We start from the raw sequence: 14,733 nt of genomic DNA on the forward strand, positions 1-14,733 counted from the left end.
TCTTTTTTTTTTTTCTGTTCAGCAGAACAAAGAAATTCATACAAGAACTATGTGACGAGCAGGGCAGGCAAGAGCCGTGAGGGAACTGCGCAAGGCCGGTGATGCAAGTGATAACGAGCATCACCTGCGAGGCGCACCGGCCTGGAGTCTCTCACGGAGGAGCTCTGGGAGCATAAAAGGAGGAGCGACGACAGTGAAGGATGAGAGAGGACCAGGCCTGGACTTTATTTTATGTTTTATTATGTTTGTGTGCCGGCATTATTTCATTTTGCTCTTTATTTTAGTTATGTTGAATGTTCGCCGGTTCCCGCCTCCTTCTTCCCGTACATACCAACTGTGTTACATTGGTGCAAACCCGGGTGGAAGGAGGGACTGGAACCAGCATGGGTAGTGGGAGTTCTGGTGGACCACCTACACCAGCTCAGTTCTCAGAGAACAACATGACTTTCGAGGAGAGCACATGTGTATGCAAAGCCTACAAAATCTTATCAATTGACAAACTGTAAAAAATAAGTCAACAGAGCCCTCTGCTATGAACACTAAAATGCAGATCAAAATAATTCTAGATGCTGGCAGTGTGCAAAGCTACATCTGATAACAGTAAAATCTTTCTGTAGGCCTAAAGGAGAGCATATCAATACAAAATACAGGGTCGACATTAAGCCTTGTCATGTGCTTGTCCTTTGGGCAAGTAAATTGGTCACTTGTCCAAACAAAAAAGTTGCTTGTCTGGAAAAAAATTGAGTTATTTTGGTGTAAATATAATTTATTCTGAAGCTATATTCTCAACAGTGTTCCATCAGCTTTTGCATATTTATATCTGCATATTTGTGCATATTTACCCCAAGGGCATTTTTTTCCCCTAATCTTATTACATGCTTCATCTTTTATTTCTTTTTTCTTTTTTTACATTTGATCAATAAATTCAATAAGAAAAATAAAGCAGGACTGTTACGAATCAAATTAAATAATTTACACTGAAAAATTACAACTGCATTAAATAATGCTTTAAATATTTTGAATATACAAATAAGAAATGTTGGGAAAATTTAAACATGAAACTGAACCACTAGCAGGTGGCGGCAAGTGACTGTCCTAGTCATTCATTCAAACGATTTGTTCAAACGGCTGAAGTGTTACCAAAATAATGTAATGTAATGTTAACCCATAAAGCTAAGTAGTTTTTTAAGTTTGATAATTAATCTGCTATGTCATGTTTATGACAGGTTATGATGTATTGGTTTATGTCAAGTTGTCGTAACAAAGACATCTCAAACAATGTCATCTTTGCATTAAAAATGACATAATTGAGCGAATGACATTTAATGACAGTTGTCATAAACATGCATAAAACCTCCTTCATATTCATGACACGTGTCATGTCAAGATTATGAAGGTGTCATGTCAGTCTTATGCACACCCCTTCAAGTAAAGTGTTACCATTTCAGCTTTACTTTACTTTATTTCAGTTAATTTAGTTAGTTAACAATAATAATACTGGGAAGTTATGCATCAATAGAAATAAAACATTTACTGCACATCACCATAATCTGATAACTGCACCGCTCAAATCTGATATAGAGATTATGTAGTTATTGATTACAGACAGAAGCCCTCGAGCATGGCATCATATTCTACTGCATATATTTTGACATTTTTGTAACCTTCTCTGGGAACCTGATCTCCAACCTGAGCACCTCCTAAGCACTAACTAGATTCATTATCAAGCTTTAAGCATAAAAATTCCACTCAATAACTACAGATTTTAGTACACCCATGAATCCCTGAGAGGAACTACCTTTTTTGAATCTACTATACTGTAGCCTTCAAAGTTTACCCAAACTTCCCTTGGGAGGTAGATTCGATTCATTCAGGCACAAGGCGGTAAACAGGCGAGCATACACTGCCAATAGTTTCCATGGTGCTTCAGAACAACATTTCAAAAGGCTCAGCGTGTTTTATGAAATATGAATCATGATTCTAGGGCTTAATTCTGCTCTTCCCAGGCTCCTGGCTTCATTTCCTACTCTCAGTAGCAATTTGAATAACCTGAGCCAGGCTAATTACCAGGGGAAATTCATTTATAGACGAGAATTAAAGAACTGCCCACATCAAAAGTGCCATTTTGAAGTTCACACGACTTTGTTAACCATAATAGAGATGACAGTCCTGCCAAGAAGTCTCCACAGGCCCTGAAGACCACCTCGGAAAATGAATTTTACCCTTCAGATTTAGTGTATCAAATGTCTTTTTTGAATTCTGAAGAGTGTGCGTATGGAACAATGCGTGTGCGCTGGGCACTGAGTGGCATTTGTGCCCAATCTACACACGCTGTCATTGTCCTTTTCCCTTTCGCTGTCTATTTACCTTTTTTATTGCATTCCACACACGTTCTCGATCAGACCGCTTGCCTTCAAGGGTGTCCATGGTGTCTGCCATTAGAGCCAGCAGCTGCCAGGAGGAGATAAAGATTATCACAGCTCAGTTCACACAAACGCCATAACTTTTCTAAACACTGCACCTTAAAAGCTAATTAAAAATCATTTGTTGGCAGCTGATTTTTATAAGTCATCCCTCATATAATGAGGGCTTCCTTCTTGTTCCCCTTTGGGTAGTGGAAAAGGGGGAGGGGGTGGTCTTGGGTTTTTACAAGGCTGGTGGTTAGAAACTGAAACAATGTGGACAAATTGAGGAACAACACTCGTCCATCACAGGGCACAGCAGATGGGAATGTACACAGTGCTGCACGCTGAGACCCATTTAGCTGAAGGCCCAGGATGGAGGAGTAAGAGAGAGAAGGAAGGGGAAGTTAAAGAGACAGAGAACGCTGATCACCTGCTTCACTAAGTGCTGTTAAGTAGGGTGAGTTGGCTTTGTAGTGAATCCACTTTCGATATACTGTACACCCCACACTCTCTTCACATAACCGCTCTCTATACTCTCTTTTCTTCTGATTTATATAAGTACATACCATTTTCAGAAGCAGCATGTGGCTCTGAACCCATATTCACCAAGACGACAAAAACCGTCTCTTTTAAAGCAACAGTTACTTACATATACTTATATAGCCTACATATATGTGCTTCTATATTGTAGGTTTCTGTTTACAGTAACTACTCAATTAGGTCTTTGTAATTTGTCAGTATGATTCTGGGAGGTGTTGTATTGCACCTATAACAAACATCACACTAATTGAACGCCCCGTGGCTCTCCATTCATGGCAGATTTGGTCGCAATCTCGCATACATCACGCTCTATTGATCTGGGCTAATCTCACCACTGTGGAGCGCTAATCTAGTCAAGAGGCAATTATAGTGCTTCAGCACTGTATGCCAGAATGAGATTTATGCCATCTCCTTCTTCTATTCTCTCTTTTTTCTCACTCATTTTCTCTGTTCTGTTCCGTCACTTCTATATCTGCATGCACAATAGCGGTTGTCTTCTTTGTCTGCGCTAGTTTCTCTTTCAGTCTCATAAATATTCACAACAGAGCCGTGTTTTATTGCCGTGCATAATTCCAGACTTTATTAAACCAAGCTGGCCTGGTTCTGCTCTTGGGGTATGATGTTACATGATCGCTCCCTCAAAACATTGCATCAAGATTTTCTCACGGGTAAGAAGGAGGTCTATAACTTCCTGACTAATTTTTAGCACCGATTTCCTGATCTAAATATTGTATGCCTTTACGAGCACTCCAAAAAAGATTCAGGCTATAATATTAAATGTTGCTTGCTTGCAAAAAAATTGGATTTCCCAATTTAAATTAAATTCTCATTCACAAGCTCTCAATTCAATTTGAATGGATTCTGATTCAGTACACTGATCAGGCAGGACATTATGACCAATTTTTCTAATATTGTGTTGGTCCCCCTTTTGCTGCCAAAACAGCCCTGACCTGTCGAGGCATGGACTCCACTAGACCCCTGAAGGTGTGCTGTGGTATCTGGCACCAAGATGTTAACAGCAGATCCTTTAAGTCCTGTAAGTTGTGAGGTGGGGCCTCCATGAATCGGACTTGTTTGTTCAGCACATCCCACAGATGCTCGATTGGATTGAGATTTGGGGAATTTGGAGGCCAAGTCAACACCTCAAACTCATTGTTGTGCTCCTCAAACCATTCCTGAACAATTTTTGCTTTGTAGCAGGGCGCATTATCCTGCTGAAAGAGGCCACAGCCACCAGGGAATACCGTTTCCATGAAAAAGTGTAAATGGTCTGCAACAATGCATAGGTAGGTGGTACGTGTTAAAGTAACATCCACATGGATGGCAGGACCCAAGGTTTCCCAGCTGAACATTGCCCAAAGCATCACACTGCCTCCGCCGGCTTGCCTTCTTCCCATAGTCATCCTGGTGCCATGTGTTCCCCACATGTGATGCATTCATCCATGTGATGTAAAAGAAAACGTGATTCCATTGTTCCGTGGTCCAGTTCTGATGCTCACGTGCTCTGCGGCTATGCAGCCCAACACACAACAAACTGTGATGCACTGTGTATTCTGACACCTTTCTATCAGAACCAGCATTAAATTCTAGGGCAATTTGAGCTACAGTAGCTCGTCTGTTGGATCAGACCCCACGGGCCGGCCTTCGCTCCCCAATGAGCCTTGCCCGCCCATGACCCTGTCGCCGGTTCACCACTGTTCCTTCCTTGGTCCACTTTGATAGATACTGACCACTGCAGACCAGGAACACCCCAGAAGAGCTGCAGTTCTGGAGACGTTCTGACCCAGTTGTCTAGCCATCACAGTTTGGTCCCTTATCAAACTCACTCAAATCCTTACGCCTTATCCTTTTCCTGCTTCTAACACATAATTTTGACGACAAAATGTTCACTTGCTGCCTAATATATCCCACCCACTAACAGGTGCCGTGATGAAGAGATAATCAGTGTTATTCACTTCACTTGTCAGTGTATTTGCAGATAACAATGGAAAAAATGGACAGCGTGCCAGGCGCACGGTCCAAAAGTCTCTTAATGAGTAATGGGTGTGTTTTGGGCGTAATTCCCTGTGTGTGTAACAAGCAGAGTGTATGCCACGTTGTGCACCCGCATATAGGCGCATATTACTAACGAGCCCTTTAAATAACACAAAAATAAAATAAAAAATACTGCGCCATTTACTTTAGACCAGGTTTCAGTTGGTCAATGGTGCAGTCTATTTCAGTTGCCTCAAAATAGCAACACACCAACAATGCCCCTAAACACACCTCGTTTTCAGACCAGTACACCCATGGGCCATTTAAACAATTTGGGCGTGAAAATGACAACTGAGTTGGGCTGAAACTAGCTGTATACTGTATGATAGGGCCCAAGAAGTGTTAGTAATACGTTTCAGACATTGTTCAGAATAGTACAAGCTAGCAGGATACAAATAAATTGCTCACGGAAGAGATGAGTACTAGATGAGAACTATTTCTTGAATATTGTCAGGGATTTGGCTGGGGAAGCTGGGAAGATCATTCCACCAGCAAGGAACGGTGAATAAAAACATTCTTGAAAGTGATTTTGTGCCTCTCTGTGATGGTACCACAAGGTGCCACTTACTTACTGACAGCAGGCTTCTGGTGGGGAAGCCTCCATGTTTCAGAAATCAGACTAGACTGGTCACACTGTACATTTTTGAGTGACTAAAAAGAACCAGCTCATAAGAGTCTGTGAATCAGACACTGCATGGGCTCTACCAACTTGGGTAGAGCCCAGTGAGAGCAGTTACCATCAAAAACTGTTCTCAGATCAGTGTTAAATGTGCCTAGGATGGTCCAGAGCTTATCAAGAGATCTGCATAAGTAGCTCAGTCTGTTCACAGCAAGGGGAACACTTAAATAGCAATAAAAAGAAATAAAAGAATGATCTCTATGTAAATGTGCATTTAGACTAAATTCCCACTTCAGACTGATCTGAATCCGATAGAGGATGTTTATAATCCTTTGATTTCATTTCATTCTTGTATTTTTCAGTGCATGCACACTCCAGGGATCGCCACCGCATCTCATTCCAGCTGTATGCTTCCTCCACCTGTACTCAGAGAGGAAACTTGGCCCTGTGCAGCAGTTTATCTGCATATTATGAATGCCTTTTGGAGGAACATTCGTTTGAAGTTGGAGATGAGGAGAATAGCTTTGTTTTCATGTAACCTTTTTTTTTCTTTCATCGAATGACATTAAGAAGCACAAGAGAAATGTAAAAATCGGCATCCAAGAATTCGCTACAGGAATTTTTCACCCCAATAAAATAAACAATCCTGTCCATGAGAGGATACAAACACATGAAACTCTTATCACTTTCTCTTTCATGGAAAACAAAAGGAGTTATTAATAGGGGAATGCCCATGCTGCTCTTGTTCATACAATCAAAGTGAATGGTCACCATAGCTTAAAGAGATTTTTAGTTATTAACAGCTTAAATTTAAGTTTCTCTCACAAAGTTATTGTATGACTTCAGAAGACTTGGAATATAGCATTGTATGCCCTTGTGAAAGAGAAGTGCACTTTAGCATTCTTTTAAAAAGAGTACTTAATATACATTAAAATAATATACTTGTAAGTTTGTACTAAATGTTATATTTATGGGCACTGAAGTTGCAACTTATTTAAGGGATAATTAACAATCAACTCCACAACGGTGAGACAAAGAACCACCCAATGCTTTAATAAACAGCGACTTTACCTCATTGGTAATATATACCGAGTAATATAATGTAGCAATTCAGTAGTAAAGCTAATTTATAAATAAATAAATATTTATTTATTTATATTTATTTTATTATATATATATATATATATATATATATATATATATATATATATAAGGGTTCCCCCCTTCTGGTCTATGTATCCCTGCCTCTGCTGAATTATTTTTATCCCCGCACACTGTATAATTACTTTATTATAGCTTAAGCTCAAAAGAAACTATGAACAATGACCGTCGTTATTCGTCGTTGTTCATGAAATGACCAAACATGCGATTAAAGCTGCCTCAAAACTGTGCATGCATTTATTTGTTGACATGGTTTTAAATTACCCAATTTGTTGGCCTTAAAACGTCTTAAAAATGCACATGTCCCAGTACCCCCCTAGCAAACTACATTTTCTGGTCTGAAAACGAGGTGTGTTTAGGGGCATTGTTGGCGTGTTGCTATTTTGAGGCAACTGAAATAGACTGCGCCATTGACCAACTGAAACCTGGTCTAAAGTAAATGGCGCAGTATTTTTTATTTTAATTTTTTTGTTATTTAAAGGGCGCGTTAGTAATATGCGCCTATATGCGGGTGCACAACGTGCATACACTCTGCTTGTTACACACACAGGGAATTATGCCCAAAACCACTTTTTTGACACTTTTGGAGCTCATGTTCCCTATTCACTTTCATTGTATGGAAAATACCATCACATCGACATCGACATTTTTCAAAATCAAAAACGTTCTTTAAAGTCACCATGAAATCACAATTGACAATTCTTATTTTCATGGAATATTGCAGTATTTAATATAAATGATTTATCTGTTCACATCATTTTTTTTTATTATTGAAAAAATAGCAAACGATCCAACAATCTAATCAGTTCCTGATGGACAAAATCAATTCCCATCCAACAGTTTTTCTTGTCTGACACAATAGGGAAGAAAAGAAGATCTCAATTTCCGTTTCATGATGACTTTAATACAGTGAGGGGAGAAGGAAAAAGTAACTGACTCACCAGCTGTGTGTCAGAAGGACTGATGTCCTGCAGATATGGTGCGACCGCCAGCTCAGCCAGTGTGTACTGTAGTACATGTGTATGCTCTCTGAACCTATTCAGCTGTCCCAGGACACTAGCATACTGAAGTCTCTCTATGAGTCCAGATCCTGTGGAAAAGTCCACCTAGACAACCAACCAAACACATGCTCATTTATACACGTAATATGAACGTAAATATAAAAACACACTTATAGATTTTTTTGCCACTAGTAGCACCAAATGGAATTGCAATCTGCTTATTTGAACAGACCGTGTAGGCCCAACACTGGCTCAACCAATAGGCGTGAGTTTGGAGTGGGACTACTTGCTTTTTGACCAATGACAGACGGAGGAGAAGTTTGAAAATCCCCCAGAAACTCGATGGAACAGATTGGGCTAGTTTTGGACGGTTTTGGGTGGGTTTTCAATAGAATGGTGCAGGTATGATGTCAGAAGCCAGAAGTCTTATTCTCCGCTGGTTCCTTTGAGATTTTCCTATGGGGTTTTGTAATGGGGTTTTTCGATTAATGTGTAAAATAAATCATATGATAAACTTAACATGACCATACTTTGACATTTGGTTCGACAAAGTAAATGACACACACCCATAGTGAAAACGTACATTTTGAAGCAGTTATGTTCATTTTTTTTTTTTTTAAATAGATAAGACAGCTTGGGATGTGAGTGTGTGCAGTGTACGTTGTAGAACAAAACGTATCGTCAAGTTATGTTTACCATGACTTCCGGGTTCTGTCGTCATATCTGCGCCACTCTATAGCAATTGTGCTGGTTTTGTTACGTAAATCTGGCAACCCTGAATTTAGTTTCGTGCTGTGAGCGGTGCAGAAGATAAACATTTCCGCCACCTACTGGACTGGAGTGTGAATGGCTCAAAAGGAAAGCAATGGTTTTGCCACAATTTCCTGTTAAAATGTTTCAAATATCAGACATCATTTTTGGACTGACATTAGGGTGAGTATATACTGGAAGAACTTTTCATTTTTGGGTGACTATATCACAGAAAACTTTTGACCGAAAAGGTGTTACATTCATTCAATCTAACCAAAGACAAATCACACAACTCGTGTTAGGACTCTCAAGACAACTGCCATGCATCGCTTTGACTTCCACATGAAAAGCTGCTGTAGATAATGTCACAGAAGGGATTTCATGAAGTGTTAATGGTGCCTGAATGTGTTTTTATTGGGTTGTGAGTGTACAAGTGTGCTTCTGTCATGTTTCCTTGATGCCCTGAGTTGTGCTGTATGTAAATGAAGTCATTATAAATTGAAAAGGGGACGCTGACCTTTTCCACAGAGAGTAACAATACAAAGAAGAAGAACAAACACTTTTAAAAAGTGTCAGCATACGGCGCTTTTGTTTGAAACTGACAGCTCCCAGTGCCAAAGCGTCCCTCAGAGCCGTTTCACACACGCCGCGTCAGTGCTACAAAAGCAACTCCATGTTCCCTGATGATTCATTATGTCAAATACCTTTTGGCATCTTGTGTTACACACATTCTTCTCACGCTGAAACTTGACAAAATGCTACATAATGTTGGAAGTCAAGTTGAAAAACTGCTGTTCTTCTGCTATTTTGTTGTACGCTCAACTCCACCCCCCAGCCCAAGGTCGCCTCTTTACTGGTTTCCCCTGCGGACCGTTTTTGGCCTGTCGAGGTCGCTTGACTAAATGATGCTGCTCCTCCACTCCATGTCCTTTCTAGACTCCTTTTATATTGTGTAAGCTCTGTTACACTCTAGTGTCATTCATCCACTTTATGGTTATTTTTATTACCAACACATATCCTCCAGCAGGTATCATTTTTCACCACCACTGTCAGTTTTTTGGGAATTTTATTTTTATATTTTTTATCACAACTGTTTACTTTCCATAAGCCAAGCAGAGGAAACAGTGAGCTGGTTAGAGAAAAAGAAGAAGGAAACAAGAATAGTGTGTTCATTGCTCTTATTTAAAGGTGCCCTAGGACCAGTTTTTACAAGATGTAATATAAGTCTAAGGTGTCCCCTGAATGTGTCTGTGAAGTTTCAGCTCAAAATACCCCATAGATTTTTTTTAATCAATTTTTTTAACTGCCTATTTTGGGGCATCATTAACTATGCACCGATTCAGGCTGCGGCCCCTTTAAATCTCGGGCTCCCTGCTCCCCCGAGCTCTCGACTATAATACAGTGCATTTACAAAGTTCACACAGCTAATATAACCCTCAAATGGATCTTTACAAGATGTTTGTCATGCATGCTGCATGTATGCGTCGGATCATGTGAATATAGTATTTATTTGGATGTTTACATTTGATTCTGAATGAGTTTGATAGTGCTTCGTGGCTAAAGCTAACATTACACACTGTTGGAGAGATTTATAAAGAATGAAGCTGTGTTTATGCATTATACAGACTGCAAGTGTTTAAAAATGAAAATAGCGAACAGCTCTCTTGTCTCCGTGAATAGAGTAAGAAACGATGGTCAACTTTAACCACATTTAACAGTACATTAGCAACATGCTAACGAAACATTTATAAAGACAATTTACAAATATCACTAAAAATATCATGTCAGTTATTATCGCTCCATCTGCCATTTTTCACTATTGTCCTTGCTTGCTTACCTAGTCTGATGATTCAGCTGTGAACAGATCCAGACGTTAATACTGGCTGCCCTTGTGTAATGCCTTGAACATGGGCTGGCATATGCAAATATTGGGGTCATACATATTAATGATCCCGACTGTTACGTAACAGTCGGTGTTATGTTGAGATTCGCCTGTTCTTCGGAGGTCTTTTAAACAAATGAGATTTACATAAGAAGGAGGAAACAATGGTGTTTGAGACTCACTGTATGTCATTTCCATGTACTGCAACTCCTTGTTATTCAACTATGCCAAGGTAAATTCAATTTTTGATTCTAGGGCACCTTTAATATATTTAATAGATTTCCTATTAATATAATTTATTTTGAATTCAATTAGATTTTAGATAAATGAAATATATTATTTATGTAATATAAAATTAATTATATTTGTTATTTATCATATTTTGTCAATGTATTATTTAAAAAAAGCTAAAAGTATATATTAGGGCATTTAATCAATGACATTTTTAATGTCATTTTTGGATATGCTGATCAATAAAATCAATTTAATCACAATTATTTGTTCACTTGAATTTATGCATCAGCTACTGCAATAGTAGAATTATCACATTATTTTTATATTAAGTAAATTAAATGAATATTAAATCAATAATAATTTTATTATTAATGAGAATGCTGTTCATTCACTCCCTTCACCTACATTTCCTGCCGGAAACTCAAACCTGCGACCTTCGGGTTACAAGTCTGACTCTCTAACCATTAGGCCACAACTTCCTAATGTTAATTATAAATAATTTTCTAATATTTTATATTTATATCAACCTATATTTTACTGTGTACATACACTCTTTCTGGACATGGATACAGTGTAGCTGTCATTTCAGAAACTTTGATATATGAAATAAATCCTAAAATGCCCTGGGATAATTTAATATTGATGTACAGTACTTCATAATTTATATATTTGTATGATTCTGAGAGTCAGCAAAGGAGCATGTGTGTGGATCCAGAACAGAAATCCGCTGTACTGTTTGACAGCTTGAGTTCTTCATTCTCAGAATAAATGTGTTGCAACAAATTTCATCATAGTGAGATGAAATCAGCTCTGTGTTTTAATCGAGAGCTGATGGCTGTTCTCGGCTGGAGAATAACTGACTAATGTAATTTAGCGTTATGTCTGGGCCAATCAAACATTTGCTGTTGCTGCTCTAATTCAATCTCTGTCTTCTGAAATAAACACCCTGAGAGTTCAGTCTCCAAATGAAATGAAAACTTCATCTTTGGGTATGTTTGTGTCTCCAGTAGACCATTGTGAGGTTGGAGAAAGATTGTAATTATTAGTGGGATGTGGCAGGGATACTGACAGCACTGGCTTGTTAAACATTGACAGCAAGTGTATATAATTAGTGGTGTTAGCTAAGGCAAGAATCACTAACACTATTGCTCATACTTGGATAAGTGATTTGAACAAACTCCTAACCCAATATATTAACATTGCACATATATCTTCCTGCTCTGTGCTACAGACATGAATGATACATCAAATCATGAGGCTTGCTGAACTGAGGTATGCTATTACTTTTCTAAGTGATCAGACCATTTTTATCTGGTGGACGATGCAACAAACAGAAAAAAAAATCTCATATACTAAGTACAAAGTAACCACCTATCATGCTAAAACTCTCTCAAAACACCATAAATGGATAGTTGACCCAAAAATGAAAGTTCTGTCATAATTTACGCACTCTTGAGTAATTCCAAACCGGTATGCATTTCTTCTGCAGTACATAAGAAGATTGTTGAAGAAGAATGTTGGTTTCAGTTCCCAAAAAATACAAAGGAAGTCTGAAACTGTTTGGTTACGAACATTCTTCAAAATATATTCTTTCATATTCCACAGAAGACAGGAAATCATACAGGTTTGGAATGACATGAAGGTGAATAAATATTGATAATATGGAGTATAATACTTATAAATATCCTGTTGGACAGTCATTAAAGGGTTAGTTCACCCAAAAATGAAAATTCTGTCATTAATTACTCACCCTCATGTCGATCCACACAGTAAGACCTCCATTGCCAGCAAGATAATTAACACTTTCAATGTCTAGAAAGCTACTAAAGACATATTTAAAACAGTTCATGTGACTACAGTGGTTCAACCTTAATGTTATGAAGCGACGAAAATACATTTTGTGCGCCAAAAAAATCAAAATAACAACTTTATTCAACAATACTTAGTGATGGGCGATTTCAAAACACTGCTTCAAGAAGCTTTACGAATCTTTTGTTTCGAATCAGTGGTTCGGAGCGTGTATCAAACTGCCAAAGTCACGCCCCCCAGTGGTGAACCACTGAAATTTTGAAACACTTATGACGTAACGAAGCCTCGTTTACTGAAATCACATGACTTTGGCAGTTTGATACACGCTCCGAACCACTGATTCGAAACAAAAGATTCGTAAAGCTTCTTGAAGCAGTGTTTTGAAATCGCCCATCACTAAGTATTGTTGAATAAAGTTGTTATTTTGATTTTTTTGGCGCACAAAATGTATTTTCGTCGCTTCATAACATTAAGGTTGAACCACTGTAGTCACATGAACTGTTTTAAATATGTCTTTAGTAGCTTTCTGGGCATCTGAATGTGTTAATTATCTTGCTGGCAATGCAGGCCTCACTGAGCCATCGGATTTGATCAAAAATACCTTAATTTGTGTTCCAAAGATGAACGAAGGTCTTACAGGTTTGGAACGACATGAGGGTGAGTAATTAATGACAGAATTTTCATTTTTTTGGGTGAACTAACACTTTAGGCATAACACAAGAAAATAAATATATACCCACACTTAGCTTGGTGCACTTAATAAAATCTAGAACTGGCAGAATCTTCTTTCCTTGCATCTCATACATCTTTTCCAGGTCTCTATAGCTGGGAGAGGTGAATGGAGATCTTTGCCCTGTAAAAGAAAGCCATCAGACCAAAACTGAGTAAATGTTCAATAAGTCTTACGAAATGTTTTATCGTTTACAGTAGCGACCAAATGTCTGAGACCACATCAAAAATCTGCGATTTACACTTAACACACTAAAGAGAACATTTTAGGATTTAGTAAAATAATTATAATTCAGTAAAATAATACACAGAATAATTGTCATGCCATTCAAGATGATAGATAGGAACAAAAGAACAACAAAGAAACAGACAGATAATGCTGAGAGAAAAGAAAAGTTGGAGTTAGTGTTATGAAGGCTCAGTGGGAGTGAGTTCAAGAGTTTAGGTGCTATAATGCTGAGTAATCTACCACCCATTGAGGGAAGTTGAATTTTCATCAACTCTTCATAATATAATGTATGATAAGAGCATCACTAGCTGGGGGAAATGTTAGACTTATTTCTTGGGGGCCCATAGCTTCCAGGGTCCAAAACCCCAGCGACAGCTCTACATGGGCTATTCTATATGCAGAGCATGTTTACCTGCAACATCCTCTGCATATAAACACTGTTGTTCATACTATATACAGTAATGATGCTGCAGGTAAACACATGTGCAGCACAGAGAACAGCCTATTTACGAAATAGTATGACGAGAGTTGTAAAATGCAGTTATAGTACCTTTGCAGCAGAAGTTTGAAGTTGTCACGGCATCTTGAGGATGATTGATTAGTATAATGACCCATGCAGTGGCTGTACCTTTGAGACATTACACAAATGCCATAGATTTTCCTCCTCTTAATAGAGATCACTCACAAATACAGCCCCAGCTCTGCTGTGCAGGCTGGTTGACGGCAATACAGCCTTGACGTCTTTGCCTCTCTGGCTTTGCACGAACCAAGGTTAATTGAGAAATTTTATGCCATTGATGTCAATACATTGATTGGTCCCTGTAATCTCTTGTCTGCTTAAACAGAACAGAAAAGGGCTGAGTTAATAGGAATTTCTCATTCTTGAAAGACGATGATAGTGTGACCTTGGAGGTCAGTCCGTAAATTCGTACATTTAACATATGACACAGCCTTAGCCCTTGATTTCAATTGGACCAATTTCCATGCACTACTAGATAATTCATTTTTTTGTTGACCTAACAAAGTCATTGTGGTGAAAAAGTGTGACTAGAATAGAAAAGATCCCTCAGGGATTGTATTAAAACATTTTTGTCATTGTAATGGTTGTGAGGATTGAGAGGTCTATTTGTGCTGCGTATTCGACGCCGTAAGCTTTGTGATCCATTTAGCTTGCCTGAGGTTAGCCTATACTCGTTCATGTTCTTTCACAAGAGAGCTCCTAACGATGTCACCTAAGCAGATGAATGTGTTATGTCAAAGATGTATTGTGTAGCCGTGATTATAGCTGTTCTGTTCAGCACACTCTGAGAACCTTCATCTTATCAACACTATGAACATGC

General features: G+C 38.5%; 1 protein-coding gene across 4 annotated transcripts in view; it reads right to left on the minus strand.

Annotated features, from left to right (window-relative positions):
• LOC125257086 (spermatogenesis-associated protein 16-like) overlaps window positions 1-14,733 on the minus strand; it is an 89,561-nt gene that overhangs the window by 11,047 nt on the left and 63,781 nt on the right. For 2 of the 4 annotated variants that reach the window (XM_048173521.1, XM_048173522.1), the window contains exons 8-10: window positions 13,176-13,288; window positions 7,701-7,865; window positions 2,368-2,451 (exon numbers count right to left, since the gene is read on the minus strand). In XM_048173521.1, the coding sequence (XP_048029478.1) occupies window positions 2,368-2,451; window positions 7,701-7,865; window positions 13,176-13,288 (362 nt within the window). The remainder of the gene's footprint in view (window positions 1-2,367; window positions 2,452-7,700; window positions 7,866-13,175; window positions 13,289-14,733) is intronic. The other 2 variants (XM_048173523.1, XM_048173524.1) reach the window with 2 other exon arrangements.

The sequence above is a fragment of the Megalobrama amblycephala genome, linkage group LG21 (assembly GCF_018812025.1).
Source record: "Megalobrama amblycephala isolate DHTTF-2021 linkage group LG21, ASM1881202v1, whole genome shotgun sequence".
In the NCBI taxonomy this organism is placed as follows: domain Eukaryota; kingdom Metazoa; phylum Chordata; class Actinopteri; order Cypriniformes; family Xenocyprididae; genus Megalobrama; species Megalobrama amblycephala.